Source organism: Ceratotherium simum, chromosome 30, assembly GCF_057802395.1.
Source record: "Ceratotherium simum simum isolate JZ-2026a chromosome 30, ASM5780239v1, whole genome shotgun sequence".
Classification (NCBI taxonomy): domain Eukaryota; kingdom Metazoa; phylum Chordata; class Mammalia; order Perissodactyla; family Rhinocerotidae; genus Ceratotherium; species Ceratotherium simum.
In genome coordinates, this window is record NC_141929.1 from 19,732,157 (window position 1) to 19,748,645 (window position 16,489).

Here is a 16,489-nt window from a genome sequence, read left to right on the forward strand (position 1 = left end):
GTTTCCTCTCATTACAGCTCCCGTTAATTTACAGATGAGCTATATTCAGGAAAGAATCTTGTGGCCTGACTGTAGTAAGACAAAAAAAGAGATAGAAAAAAATAGCAGCTAATCAATGGCTTTTATTAACTGGCAGGCCATTCACATACACAAAACTTACATGGGTCAAAAAAGGAAGTTATATCATCGTCATATTTTCACAAATCCTTCAAAATATTTTTTTCACTTGCCACTTATTTACTTACCCAAATCACTTTTTCTGGCTATGACAGTGTCACAGTGGGGACAGTGAAATTTGGCCACATTTTCTGTGTGCTTCTGTAAAATGTGCATCTTCATGGTACCACTTTGGGTAAACCGAGCATGACAAATATAACATTCATAAGGTTTTTCCCCTTAAAAGGAAATACAGAATGAACAAATTAGATGAAATGACTAAATACTATCATTTAATTGGAGAGTAACTCAAGTGGCAGATATGCTAAGCCGCAGAGAATCTACAGGTATTACTTAGGAAGGCTGAGGCTCAAGCCCACTGCCTGGCTCATGCCTATCTTCAGAGAAGGCAAACAAGTCCTAAACGGCTGCTGCCAACTCTGCTCTGCCCAGCTTTGCCGTGGAGTCCTTTCACATTAGAAAGAGCAATTCCTACAGCAATGCTTACTTCTAGGGGAGAGTAGAGGGGATGACAGGAGGACCTACCAGTTTTTCTTTTTAGGAAAATATACTACTGAGGAAAACTGAACAAGTTGGGTGAGGTAATTTACCCAGACTTCTTCTAACAGTAAAAACTCTCCATTCTCCAATGTATATTCAGAACAATGAACTCAGAAGATAAGCCAGAGAAGCATTTGTCAAGTATATGTTACTTTCATTCCAGCTTCCATTCAGGTAACCACCAGGGCTTGTGGTGGTTCAGAGTCCCATGGGATCCACTGAAAAGCAGCTCATTAATACAACAAGGAGGGGAGAAGTCCTACCTGAATGGGTTCTCATGTGCCTTTTCAGCTTGTATGTGTCCCTGCTGGCATAACTGCACAAGCTGCACTGGAAGGGACGCTCTCCAGTATGAGAGCGAATGTGACGTTTTAATTTGCTGACCTGAAACACAAAAGCAACCAAACATCTTATACTTCCATTAACATAGAACTTAACGTCTGAGTGTTGTGGGTTAAGCACAAAAGCTTGCTTCTGGGCACTGAAGTTCAGAATACAGAAAAAATATAAAAGGTAGTATTTCTTCCTTTCCATTATTTGTAATCTTCGTTTCTCAAATCCATAGCATAATCCAAAGGAAGAGGGTAAATGAATAGGAGCATAGATGAGTCAAGATTGGTCATTATTCCTATTATTTTTTTTGCTGAGGAAGAGTCACCTGAGCTAACATCTATTGCCAATTTTCCTCTTTTTTCGCTCGAGGAAGACTGGCCCTAAGCTAACATCTGTGCCAATCTTCCTCTATTTTGTATGTGGGTTGCCGCCACAGCATGGCTGCCAATGAGTGGTGAAGGTCCATGCCCGGGAACCAAACCCAGGCTGCCAAAGTGGAGCATGCCAAACTTAACCACTAGGCCACAGGGCTGGCCCCAAGATTGGTCGTTATTAATAACTGTTTAAGCTGGGTGATAATACTATTCTCTCTACTTCTATAAATGTTTAAAATTTTCTATAACAGTTTTTAAATAATCTATACTTATTTACAGATCAATTTTATTCCAAATTTGTTAATCAGCACCTGTTTTAATTCATCTTCCTATCATTAGCATTTCCCAGACAGGCCAGGCTTCAGGGGCCTCTCATTTACCTTCCTCACTAATGACTATGTTTTTCGTATCCTGCTGGGTACCTTCCCAACAAAACGGTGACTTCTAACTTGATGCTAAGAAATGCTTTGAACACTCACTAATGTTTGATTTGAAAATTTAAAAAGTATTCCAGTTTTAACAATAAAAACACCCCTGCACTTGTGAGTGCTACATAGCAAATTTTCATACACTGTAATGGTTAAACAATGGTTCCAGCAGCATTACTAATTCTCTTTCCAAGATTTGCCTACTTACCATATCTTAAATTCCTATATGCACAAGGATCTATTCTGTTCCAACAAGCTATTTATTCCTGCTCCAATATCACACTGTCTTCATTTACTATATAGCTTTACAACATAAACGGCACAAACCCCTCATTCTTTCAAATTTTTCTTAGTCACTCATATTTACTCTTCTTGTTGAACTTTACAATCAACTAGTAATGTCTCTTCTAGTTGAAATTTACAATCAACTTGTAATGTCTCTTCATCTATTCAACTCTTTTGGAAAAGTCTGTGATGCTTTCTTCAGAGTATCAGATGCTTTTTGTTGTTCAGTTTATCCCTAAGTTATTTTACTATTAGAATTTGAACTTGCTTCCTACTATTGATAGTATAAGGTAAGTTACTGATTTCTGTGTACTTACTTTATCTGGCCACCCAATTAAACACTTACTGCTCTAAGTTCTTTAGCTGATTCTCCTGGCTTTTCTCTGTAAGCAAATACATCTATAAGAAATTAATTTTGTTTTTCCAATTATAATTAATTTCTTATTGTATTCTATTAGCTAGGATCTCCAATACAATGTTGAAATAGTAAGAATGGATATCTTGTCTTGTTCCAAATTTTATTTTATTTTTATTATTTTTTTTTGGTGAGGAGATCAGCCCTGTGCTAACATCTGCCAATCCTCCTCCTTTTTTTTTGCTGAGGAAGACTGGCCCTGGGCTAACATCCATGCCCATCTTCCTCCACTTTATATGGGACGCCGCCACAGCATGGTTTGCCAAGCAGTGCATTGGTAGGTGCCCGGGATCCGAACTGGCGAACCCAGGGCCGCTGTGCGGCACGCACTTAACTGCTTGTGCCACCAGGCCCGCCCCTTGTTCCAAATTTTAATGGGAATACTTTCAACGTTTCAGAGTTAATTAGGATGGGTTTACTATAGATTTCTGGTATATATTCCTTATAGTAGCCATTTTCTTCTACTCGTAACTTGCTAGGACTTTAAACAGTAATGATACTAAATTTTACAGTTTTCCAGTAATCTAAGAATGATAATATGGTTTTTATTTAATCTCTCAATGTAGTACACACCAATAATTTCCTAATGTGGAAATATCCTTGCATTTTAGATACACTCTATTTAGTAATCACTTATCTTTTAAAATATTTTACTAAAATTGGTTTAATAATTTTATTTAGAATTTTTGCTTCTCTATGAGAATAAGATAGTTTTCTTTTTGGTAGTATCTTTATCTAGTTTTGGTAACAAGGTAGCCTCAAATAACAAAGGTGATAAACCTTCCATTTTACAAGGCTCTGGGTATAGTTATTTGTTTCTCTGAAGTTTGGTAGACCTTACCTATAATAACATGTTGAAATGGTGCTTTTTTTTAATGGGTAAATCTTTCACACTCATTACAATATTTTCTTGGTGGTGGGGAGGAGTGGGAGTGTTACTCTAGCAACATTTTCTATCTCATCTTAAGTCAGTCTGGGTAGTTTATATCTTCATACTGGAATCACAGTCTTCTTAAGAGAGGAACCAACAAGGAGCTGAATGAACACTTACTTCTACGCTGGCATAATCGCACATGGAACACTTAAATGGCTTCTCATGGGTGTGTTTGTAACGACGATGCCGCACCAATTCTCCACTAGTCACAAAGGCCATGTCACAGTCTGGGCACTTGTGAGGACGAGTACCTAGAGAAAGGAGGGTATAACAGGAAGACAAGATCAAGGGCACAGTTAATGAGTTCAATGTGTGACACAGAACTGCTGCATAAGGCTGGACCCAAGTTATCTCATCAACCCTACACTAGCCTGAGTAGCTCCAAAAGCTATGAGAGGGCCCGGCTGATTTTACAACATTAACATCAGAATATTAGAAAAATGTGGTAAACATTTAGTTTCTTTCAATTACCCACTTGAATCAGCTGCCTTTGAATACAAAATTCTTTTTATCCCTATTTAGTGAATATTCTGGTCACTATGGATTAAAAGTTAGTAGAAATACCATTCTGTTCCAACCCTTGCTAAAAAACGAGGAACATCGTTTTTTTGTGTGAGGAAGATCAGCCCTGAGCTAACACCCATGCCAATCCTCCTTTTTTTTGCTGAGGAAGACTGGCCTTGGGCTAACATCTGTGCCCATCTTCCTCCACTTTATATGGGATGCTGCCACAGCATGGCCTGACAAGCAGCGCATTGGTGTGTGCCTGGGATCTGAACCCAGGCCGCCAGCAGCAGAGTGTGTGCACCTAACCACTACGCCACGGGGCCAGCCCCAGGAACATCTTTTAAACCTTAATGTTTTATCAAGTACAGATCACAGAATTAATAGTTATTTGACTCGAGATCCTCCTGCACATCAAATCTTACTGTATTATGACTATACATATAGGGCCACTAGGCTATCCGTATTCTGACGCTTTTTCTTTTTTAAAAATACAAATACGATAGCTTGTTTTCTTTTTTCTTCTTTTTTTTGTGAGGAAGATCAGCCCTGAGCTAACATCCACGCCAATCCTCCTCTTTTTGCTGAGGAAGACTGGCTGTGAGCTAACATCTATTGCCAATCCTCCTCCTTTTTTTCCCCAAAGCCCCAGTAGATGTTTGTATGTCATAGTTGCACATCCTTCTAGTTGCTGTATGTGGGACACGGCCTCAGCATGGCCGGAGAAGTGGTGTGTCGGTGTGTGCCTGGGATCCGAACCCGGGCCGCCAGTAGTGGAGCGCGTGCACTTAACCGCTAAGCCATGGGGCCGGCCCAATAGCTTGTTTTCTATAAACATTTTTTTGATGTGGAATTCCAGAGATTTATCAAATTTTATGCGATTTAAACAGATCACTTTCAAACATCCATGTCTACTATTCTGTGATCTGAATGTCAATTCATGGAATATTTAAACATTTTTATGAACTAATAATATATTCTCCACATTTCTTGTTGTTTTTCTTTTCTTTTACTGAAAGAATCTTAGACTTCACACTAGACTTCACTGTTTTTAATATGTCTTCACATAGTAGCCCCATAACATACTGATTACCTTAGTGGAGCTTCTCAGTTGCTTTATATTCTGAATACTGCATTGAAAATATCATGCCCAGGTAATAATGACAATAAGGAGGTAAAGCTGACAGCAGAACACGGTGCTGTTTTCATAGACTATTACTCAGAAACTAGGCACCATCTGTAATTGTGGGCTACAGGTAAGGGGTGACAGCAAGGCAATCCTAAACACCAAAACCAAAGGAAGGCTATCTCTGAGAATGGAATTAGGAAGAGTCACAATATAATGAATGGGACCAGCCATCTGCAGAGACGATTCCCCCAGAGACTGAGAGAACCTTGGAGAGGGAAATGTGATTGGAGTATGATAGTAACTAAGAAATTCCAAGGAGGGCCGGCCCTGTGGCTTAGCGGTTAAGTGCACGCGCTCCGCTGCTGGTGGCCCGGGTTCGGATCCCGGGCGCGCACCGACGCACCGCTTCTCCGGCCATGCTGAGGCCGCGTCCCACATACAGCAACTAGAAGGATGTGTAGCTATGACCTACAACTATCTGCTGGGGCTTTGGGGGAAAAAATAAATAAATAAAATTATTAAAAAAAAAAAATTCCAAGGAATGTTCATTTGCTCAATTTGCTTTTTTAGTACCACTAAAATGTAGTGGTACTAAAGGATGTAGGAATGAAGGATAGAGTTCTTGTCTGTGAAAAATGCATAGTCTGGTACAGATAGGTAAGTAAAACAATAGGAGAAGGAAAGCAGCAACCATTTCTGTTAGGACAAGGTAAGATGAAAATCAAGAATTTCCAATGTTTACCTAGTACTACCTAGGGGAGAGAAAGAGGCCTACCTCTGGTAGACATACTCATGGCAATTAGGAAAGAAGGAGACACTGCTGTGGGAGAGGGACTTTCATCAGGTTGTACCACACGCCCACCTACGTCCCTCTGCTCAAGGTTCATGCTCAACAAGTCACCTTTCAATTGCTACAGCATTATGACATAGGCAAGGGCGCCCCCTAGAATGCAATACAACTGCGTCTAGAAAATAAAAAGGTGTATTCCTCCCCATAAACTGATTTTCTGCTATGCATCTGACCCTTGAGGTTTTGGTTGGCATGAATTAGTGCTGCCAAATCAGCTCTGAGTAATCGGAGAGACTGAACTTATTTTCAAAGCTGAGGACTAGACCATGACACGCAGTGCCCACATCAAGGCACTCCCATCTTGTGAAGTCCTATCATGGGGCCAGCTGCTTTTACCTAGTCATATGCCCCTTTCATGGTGTCTTCAAACTGCCAAATAAAATATGTTATATCAAGTGTCTGAGTAGAAACTAGGGAGATGGTGAAAAGCGACTAGGCGCATTAGCGAGAATATACTAATGCACAGCACACTGCTTAAAGGTCAGCCCCCACTTGATCATGCTCATTGAACAACCAGCACATTAAATCAAAAACAAGAGTAGTCATATAAAATGAGTCGGAGAGGGCTGGCCCCGTGGCTTAGCAGTTAGGTGCGCGCGCTCCGCTGCTGGCAGCCTGGGTTCGGATCCTGGGTGTGCACCGATGCACCGCTTCTCTGGCCACGCTGGGGCCGCGTCCCACATACAGCAACTAGAAGGATGTACAGCTATGACATACAACTATCTACTGGGGCTTTGGGAGAAAAAATAAATAAAAATTATTAAAAATAAAATAAAATAAAATGAGTTGGAGAACCTGGATAGAAGCAAGCTACTCTGCACGAAGAACTAGGTGAGAGAAGTTTCTATTAGCACTCGCAGCCAAGTACCAACACTAAAAGTGCAAAGAGCCTAAGGAGAGCTCCAGTGCACAGTCCCTCCACTTAGTGACCCATGGGACCTGACCACAGCCAACATGAAGTTAATATTAGAATATTACAGTATGTATGGAGTGTGAATGAATAAATGTTTGAATTGCTAAAATGGTGCCTTAAACTTTCCACTCTGAGATTATGAATTACTTATTTTTCTTGAGGTGAAACAACCAGAAACCACGGTTTTTACAAAGGTAGGATTTCAATTCTATTTTTTTTTTTAAATAATTTTATTTATTTATTTTTTTCCCCCAAAGCCCCAGTAGATAGTTGTATGTCATAGCTGCACATCCTTCTAGCTGCTGTATGTGGGACGCAGCCTCAGCATGGCCGGAGAAGCAGTGTGTCGGTGCACACCCGGGATCCGAACCTGGGCCGCCAGCAGCGGAGCGCACACACTTAACCGCTAAGCCACGGGGCCAGCCCATTCACTTCTATTTCTAATGTTCTTCCTCATAGTGCCTGGCAATTGTTGCCTGGGAATTTTGGGGGTCATTTTTTGTCACTATTGCCAAAATTTCAGCAACACAATGGTAATGTCTTCAGGAAATATTATAGATTAACTGCCATAGATAATCTTTTTCTGGATCATCCTTATATAATTATTTTCTATAAAATTTTCTTTACACTTGCCTATAATTAACTCCATCTGCTTACAATAAATCAAGATTACAAAAAAGGGCACCATAAAAAAAGGACAAAAATCTTCCTTCTTTAACTTCCCACTGGAACCAGCTTGGAGAGATACTTAAAACCCAAGTTTTAACCTTTGCTATGCTGTAGCCCCCAACATTCTTATCCAGCACCTGTGTGTGTGTTAAGGTGATTCCTCAGGAGGGTGACTGTTCTGAATGCCCTGCCACAAAGATGGCACTTGTGTGGTCTCTCATCAGTGTGACTTTTCATGTGACGATCCAAATTCGAACGCCGTGGACACGTGTAACTGCAAAGCTCACACTGGAATGTCTTCTTTACACCTATATGCAAAATAAAACACTTACTTGTTGCAGGGTTTCAAAGTGTTAAGATTAATTCTAAACTTAAGTCTATATAAATATATTTCATTAGCCTTTTATAACTAAACCTAATCTAAGTCATATTAAGCCATAATTATCTCATGTCACTTATAGATTTACTTCTTTCTCTTCAGGGCTTAAAAAGTACTCAATCTGGAAAAACCTCTTTTAGACTGGCTAAAAAGACTGGAACTCACATCATGATCTTTTTAAAAAATCCATTTACTATAAAAATAACCAGCATATGTACTGTGTTATATGCTTTATCCCAAAATGGTTTTATGAGAGTATAATGAATAAACTCATTTTACCTTTCTTTTTAATTTTTGTTGGTTTTGGAGGCTTCATGTTACCAACCACTTTCTCTGCATTAACCTCTGACAGCAGACCCTCCTGCTGCTCCTCCTCAAAATCGTAGACAGACACATCGACATCTTTGCCCTCCTCTGTGTAACGCAGTTTGCTCTTTTTGGTTTTCTTTGTTTTTTTGGCTGGTGGCTGATAGTCTGGGTCTTTTTGCCAACTAGGATCTTCCTGAGGCGGAAGTTCCCCTTGCTCTAGTGTCTCCACCTCTCCATTGGCCCCCACTTTCACCACTTGAAACCCTTCAGGCAAAGGTAAGGTGTGACAAATCATGGGTTCACTTTCTGCAAGGCCCTCTTTAGACACTTCATTCTCATAAGCCCCCTGAAGTTCTTCTACTGATGTGGTAGCAACAGGTACAGTTACGGGAACAGGTACTTGAACAAGCTGAAGCTCTCCTATGTTTATGGGCTGTTCCTCCATATTTACAACCTGCAAGGTTATGATCTGGGTATCGTCCACAGCAGCCTCTGCCTCTGGAGCGACTGTACCCTCCATTACTTCAGTCTTCATCTGAAGAAGGGTAGGATCCAGCTGTTCCATCATTACCATCTGTACACTGCTATTGACATCCTGGACCACCTCAGCCCCATCAGTCTGGTTCTGGGGTAGATGGCAAGTGTCCTCTTCCTGGCCCCCTTCCCGGCGTCTCTGGTAAGTCTTTCTCTCCTTTCCTTTAATGAAAGTTTCAGACTCCTCCACAATGGCTTCAACCGCCTCACCTTCCATCTCCCCTTCCTTTATTAAGGAAGAACACAGATTGTTATTTAAAGTAAAGTTTGTCTAAATGAAAATATATACAACATATTTTAAAATAAAAAAGATTCCTGATGAATGCATTAGGCATCAATGGTTGTTAATACTACAAAAAGACAAAACAGATATTATGTGCCTCCTGATGGAAGAACAAAACACCACCTATGAAAGTCTTGTCAAACAAAACAAAAAAATCGGAAACTAATCAAGTCTCTAGATCCAACTACCAATTAACAGGAAACTGGCGACAGAGGATGTTAAATTACACTACAGGGATGAAATCAGTGAAATCCAGACTGAAGGAAAGTCTGCAGGATTAACTACCCAGTTTCTTCTGCAAATAAATCACCACGAGGAAAAATGGGAAGGATAGAGGGAGAACCTACAGATCAGTGGTTCTCAACCTGGTGTGACTTTGCCTCCAGGGGACATCTGGCAAAGCCTGCAGACATTTTTGGTTGTCACTACTGGGGTGAGTTTGCTACCAGCATCTAGTAGACAGAGGCCAGAGATATTACTAAACATCTTGCTATGCACAGGTCAGTCCTCCACAACAAAGAATCATTGGGCCCTGAGGTTGAGAAACCTGATACAGACAAAAGACTTAAGAGACGCAGCAATCAATCACAATGTATGGATCTTCTTCGGATCCTAATTCAAACCAATAAATGGTTAAAAAAAAAGGATACGAGACTAGATTCAACTTTGACTGGACATTTGATGATATTAAAGAATTATTAACAAAACCAGTTTAAATCTTATACTTTTCCTATATCTATTTATAAAAACACTGGCAGAGGGCCTTGCTGTTTTTACCTAAATGCTACTTTAGAAAACATGCCCTGTCATAGTATTTTTTCACCCTGTTTTTTGGAGCCAGAATCAGAACTTGAATCCAGACTCCAAAGGCCCTGCTTGTAGCTACCACAAACTACCACCTCCTGTGTCATACCATCAATTTGACATTCATGTATCTCTCTCTCTCCTCTATGAGACTATGAGTTCCTTGAGAACAGGGACCATGTCTAACATGCAGTTTTTACTCTTTAGCACTGTGCTCAGGTTGGTAAGTACTCAATAAATGCTAACTGAATATATAATAGAAAACAGGAAAAAAAAAATCAGCCAATTCATATTTCTGGCTCTTAAGTCTTGTGAGTACTTCTCAGTACTCAGAGTACCCAGATATCTAAGAGTAAAATGGGTCTGAACAATCATCTAATTCAGAGCAATAATGTGACCTAACAAAACCCACACGTACATACAAAGTTAATTCAAAATTAAAATTTAAAGTGTTCTGTATTCTTGCCCTAGTCTCAAAGCTTTTGATACTTCTATTAGAGGCAGATTTCTCCAATTCTCTCTCCAATTCTCTGTCTGGGCACCTTAACATTGTATCCATTTTAGCAGTCAAGAGAAAGCTTCTTAAGCCAGGACCACCTGCAAGGCAGTACAAATACTATAGAGAGATGGGCAAGGCCTGGTCTTGCGTTGTAGGAGTTACTAACATAAGGGATGGAATAGGTACAAGGGTCAAAGATAAAAATAGGTAGGTTTGGAGAACCCTACCTAACCAAGTGTGAGATCAAGATGCTTCATAAATGTGGAATCTGAATGGAACCCCGAAACATAGGCAGGACATTTAAAGGCAGAGTGGTGTGTGTGCATATTTTGCAGGGGAAGGGACTGGATCCTTTCGTAGAATAAATACAAGAAGGAATCGGTTATGAGAAAGAATAAAACAGTTGGCTTAAAGCACAGGACAAAGGAAAGGGTAGAAAGAGATAGGAGAAAGATGTGTTGGTTACGGCCATAATTTGGATGGTCTTGAATGACAAAACATGAAGACTATACTCATATGGTTGGCAATGGAAAACCACATATGCTTTCTGGGTAAGGGAAGTTAAGATTTAATTGTTTCACAAAAAATAGTGCTTAATTTCCTCAACAAAGTGTGTCTCTATTTTTGCAAAAGGGAGAGGTGCATGATACATATAATGCCCCTCCCTCTGGCTTTCAAGGCCCCTCAGTTTCTGACCCCAGATAATCTATTCAGATTTATGACTTGTTGCTCTTTAGACATCACTTTTCTCTGAATGTGTCTGCTGATACAATTACCACAGTATTTTGCACTTAAACTTTTCTCAAAATGATCCATTTTGCCAGCTGGCTTGTGAAAGCTCTTTGAGGGCAAAAGCTAGGCTTGAAGCAACCTACATTTTTGGACAGATTCAGCAAACCCCACCATCTGCATGGAACAAAACCAAAGCTAATGGAAAACCTCGTGGGTTGCTGGGTTATCAGTCTGATTTGTTCTGCCATTATCTACTTTCATCAGTTCCTTGTTCTCAACAACCAAGAGAAATATACTACAGTGCTCAATGCAAAGGCCTCTTACTAGCTGTTCCATTAACAGTGGGGACAAATATAACAAAATGTTACTGCAGAAGGAGAGGGTCAAGGGACATCTGTAGAGTGCTTTATAATTTTTGCCTATAAATAAAAAATGTCTGAGCATCAGTGTGCTAGCATTTTTATTACAAGATCTCATATTTTTGATAGTGAAAGACCACTTTAAGCATGATCCAAACTATAATTACTTTTATACCATCAATATTGTTCTGAAGGATTATTCTTGGGATAGGAATGCTCTATACTAGCATTATCCAATAGAAATATAATGGAAGCGACAAATGTGAGCCACATATGTATAATTTTAAATTTTCTAGCAGCCATATATTTTTTTTTTTGGTGAGGAAGATCAGCCCTGAGCTAACATCCATGCCAACCCTCCTCTTTTTGCTGAGGAAGACTGGCCCTGGGCTAACATCTGTGCCCATCTTCCTCCACTTTATATGGGACACCGCCACAGCACGGCCTGATAAGCAGTGTATCTGTGCGCACCTGGGATCTGAACCCGGGTTGCCAGCAGCGGAGCGCGTGCACTTAACCACTACGCCACGGGGCCGGCCCCGTAGCCATATTTTAAAAGTAAAAAGAAATAGGTGAAATTAATTTTAGTAATATACTTTATTTAACTCAATATGTCCAGAATATTAACATTTCAAGATGTAATCAATATAAAAAATTGAGGTATTTTATATTCTTCTTTCATAAGTCTCTGAAATCTGGTATATATTTTACACCTACAGTACACCTAAATTTGAACTAGTCACACTGTAAATTCTCAACAGCCACATGTGGCTAGGGGCGACTCAGCACAGCTTTTTTTTTTTTTTTTTTAAATTTTTTTTTTTTAATTTTATTTATTTTATTTTTTCCCCCCAAAGCCCCAGTGGATAGTTGTATGTTGTAGCTGCACATCCTTCTAGTTGCTGTATGCGGGACTCGGCCTCAGGATGAACGGAGAAGTGGTGCCTCGATGCGCACCCGGGATCCGAACCCGGGCCACCAGCATCGCAGCGCGCGCACTTAACCACCAAGCCACAGGGCCGGCCCTCAGCACAGCTTTATACCTTTGTTATTCAAAGTATGGTCCCAGGACCAGCAGCACTGGCAAAATCTTAGAATTTGTTAGAAACACAGAACTTCAAGCCCCACCTTTGACCCACAGAATCAGAATTTGCAATTTAATAGATCCCCATATGGTTTCATATATTAAAATTTGAGAAGTACTACTTTATACCATTACTCTTCACACATTTCTTTTTTAAAGAGAGTTTTCTAGGACATGAAGATCCCCAAATTAGTACCCTAGCAAAGATGATGATAATTCCAAATGTTGGAGTTAGGGAACAGAGAAAAAGCCCCATCCACCTCGGTGACACTCTTTGGAAAAGTGTCAAAGGACAAAGAACAAAAATTCACGAGCTGTAAATTCTAATGCTGGCCCTGCCAGAGAATCACTACATAATCCCAGGCTATTTAGGTATCCTCAATAATAAAACTGGGAGGAAAAACATTTAATCTAACTGTGGAGTTTTGCAGCACACAATTTGAAGAACACAGAAAAATCCATCTTGTCTCTGCCAGAATTTGAGAAGTTAAAATGTCAGAAATTGCTTGTAAGTAACCAAGTCTGACCTAAAAGAAGTCATGGAATTATAAACCAGGTAGAAAAAGAATTGGTACAAAGAAGTACAAACTGAAACCAACTGTGTTGCCAGGGAGTTGAGCTGACTATTTTCTCACTGTGAAAAAACACATGGCATAAGGTCGATGAACATCAGCATAGACTCACCGTCTTTAAAGCAGTAGCTTCTATATTACAGAGAAAAATCAGACACAAAGTAGCAAGCCACCAGTCTCTCCCATACACTGCTTAGAAATCTCAGTACATTCCCTCAAGCACTGGATCCCTCTACCTAACTTCCTCCAGCACAAGGGAGTCTTTTCTTTGAATCAATAACTAACCTAAAAGGCTAGGCCAGGTCTCTCTCCCCACTCCGTGGGGACTGTGCTTTCCTAGCTGTGTCACTCTGTTAATAGTTCTGATCCATCTCTTCCCTTCCTCTGTGGACTCAGCTCTGCCTCCTGCTTCCACTCCGGTTTTCTTAGTTAGACTTATACACACACTCTCTGTCTCCCTCCCTCCCTCCCTCTCTCTAATCCCTCCCTCTCTCCCTCTCTCTCATTTTCTCTGCTTTTCTCCTTGCTTGAGTCTGCCACACTTGCTAGGTTTTGTCAAATCTTTTTGTGGACCACCACCACTACAAAGGGGTTTACATTTACTTCCAGGACACATTTGTTTTTTTAGATTATCAAAGTATATTAGCTTATTTATAGAAATCTGAAAAATGAAGCACATAAAAAAGATTTTCAAAAAGTTGTCTGTAATTCCTGTACCTAGAGATAACCACCTAGCACTCTGGTGTTGTTTTCTGTTTTTTTTTCCCCCTTATGGACATGTATTTTTTATAAAGATGAGATCATATTATACATATAATTTGCATACACCTGTAGATGGCCATACTCTCCTAGCTTAACAACCTGTACTTACTAAAAAGGACTCCACTCCCTCCTTAGCCCTCCGTGGTCCCTCTCCTTGGTCCACAAGCACCACTCACTAAAAACTACACGAGCCAACCCAAAGGCATTCCCGTCATTCTCAACTTTCGTTTCTGACATATGAAACCCATATCCCTCCTTCATCAGCCTCTTTTCTCCCTGGGCTCCTGCCTTTCCTAGGTCTCTTCCCTTGTCTCCGAGAGCTCCTCCACCAGCCCCTCAGCACATCAAGGCTCTTTTCCTTTCTCTGCAGCCACTCCTTTCACTAGCCTTTTTACTTCAGCCCTCTCTACACAGAGGTCTCTCAAATCCACATCTGCAACCCCCCAGTTTCACTGCGTAAAGGATATCTATGTAGATGTTTGGCTATCACCTTCAACTCAACGGCACTGGATAAAGAATAAAGAAACTTGGACTCTAGTCCCTAATCCATCACTAACCAACCAAATGAGCTTGGCAAAGTGGGTTAGTCCTCTGAGCCGCAGTATCACATATAAAATGGAATTCTGAAGCACATCCTTCCTGTATTCCCTGTCATCTTGGTGAAAAAGTGAAGCTTAGGAACGTTTTTTTATTTTTATTTTTATTAAAGATTTTATTTATTCAGTTTTTTCCCCCCAAAGCCCCAGTAGATAGTTGTATGTCATAGGTTCGCATCCTTCTAGTTGCTGTACGTGGAACTCGGCCTCGGGTTGGACGGAGAAGTGGTGCCTTGGGGCGCGCCCGGGATCTGAACCCGGGCCGCCAGCATCAGAGCGCGCGCACTTAACCGCTAAGCCACGGAGCCGGCCCAAGGAACTTTTTTTTTTTAATCATCTGATCAACTTCCGGGTAGAGGGTGGGGCAGGAGGAGGTTCCCTCAGACGAAGGCAAGGTGATCCTGGTACATGGGGGTGAGGGAGCTGGAAGAGAGGAAAACTGGCACCTGAGCACTTCCCTGCCCCTGCTGAGTGGCTCAGTGGGAGGATGCAGAGGCCTAGCCTCTAACACAAAGGCCCCTGAGGTCTGCCCATGCTCCTACACCAACAGCCTGGCCTGCATCCCGGGGAGTCTGCTGGATCAGCCCTCCCCCTCTTGCCTCAGTCTCTTCTCTGCCAGCTCTATGTTGCTCAAATCTTTCCCATCTTAAAACTCCCCTTAACCCCACTTGACAATGTAGCATCTGCCATCTCTGTATTTCCTCCATGCTCAACGCCACACTAGCTGTCTCCACCCCTTAATTTCTTCCACGTCTCAGTTCACCACTCTAGTTTCTGTTCTCCAATATTATATTGAACTGCTCTGAGACTACCAATGGCCCTTAATTGGTAAATCCAAAGAAGACTTTTATGTACTTATCTAACTTGACCTCCCTGTGGAATTCAGCATTCTATTATAGGCTTTATCCCAGAATTATGCCAGACTATCAGAAACCTGGGTATACTTGGGTCACATGGCCTTATCCCCTACAGAACAGCTTTTACTCCAAGTTTTGTTTTGGCATCATGCCCTTAGCTTACACTCAAGGATACGTGGGAGAAATTTCATTTGGAGTTACAGGACTAGAAAAGCTTTTCTTCAGGTAAGAAATTTTTTTCTTTCATTGTGAGACCTATGTAACAGGATCATGTTACCATATTTTTAGTTGGCCACACTTTGACCCATTTTTTTTCCTCTTAAACTATGTAATAACTTTCTATTCTAATTTGTATTTTCTGGGGTTATGACTTTATATCATTTATTATTTGTATTTTCTATACACTTCTTCAAATTCTTTGTGGAACAAAATGGGCTATAAATAAACTTGAAATTATATATACATACATATTCAATAAATAGAAAATACAGAAAAATATATAGAAATGCCATTCTTAACCAGCATATCAAAATAAAAATAACCTCAACTCAAAATTTGCAGACCATGGGCCGGCCCCGTGGCTTAGCGGTTAAGTGCACGCGCTCTGCTGCTGGTGGCCCGGGTTCGGATCCCAGGCGCGCGCTGACGCACCACTTCTCCGGCCATGCTGAGGCCGTGTCCCACATACAGCAACTGGAAGGATGTGCAGCTATGACATAAAACTGTCTACTGGGGCTTTGGGGGAAAATAAATAAATAAAATCTTAAAAAAAAAAAAATTTGCAGACCTATGTGAAGATTACAAAAACTCTTACAGGAGGCATAAAAGACCTCACTAAACAGGGACACTACTATTTACATCCATGATCAGAAAAGCCAAACACTGTAAAGATGGTAATTCGTTTTACTTTATATAAAGTAATTTTCAAAATCTATCTGAAAAATAAACAAGATATTGAGGACAGCAATATAATTTCTGAAAAATGAAGGTAACTTTCTATTTCCAAATATTAACATATTATACAGTATGGTACTGTATCACAGACAACCAATTTAAAACAGAAGACAGAACCTAGAAACAACCTTTAGCTTATAAAAAGTTGTCATTTTAAATTAGTGGGGAAAAGAGGATTATTTCATAAAAGGTGCCAGAAAAACTGTAACTATTT

General features: G+C 40.5%; 1 protein-coding gene across 5 annotated transcripts in view; it reads right to left on the reverse strand.

Moving 5' to 3' along the window:
• CTCF (CCCTC-binding factor) overlaps window positions 1-16,489 on the reverse strand; it is a 48,034-nt gene that overhangs the window by 11,839 nt on the left and 19,706 nt on the right. For all 5 annotated transcript variants that reach the window (XM_087420103.1, XM_087420101.1, XM_087420104.1 and 2 more), the window contains 5 exons: window positions 8,210-8,999; window positions 7,689-7,859; window positions 3,604-3,737; window positions 981-1,101; window positions 246-395 (listed from right to left, as the gene is read on the reverse strand). In XM_087420103.1, coding sequence (XP_087276229.1) covers window positions 246-395; window positions 981-1,101; window positions 3,604-3,737; window positions 7,689-7,859; window positions 8,210-8,999 — 1,366 coding nt within the window. The remainder of the gene's footprint in view (window positions 1-245; window positions 396-980; window positions 1,102-3,603; window positions 3,738-7,688; window positions 7,860-8,209; window positions 9,000-16,489) is intronic.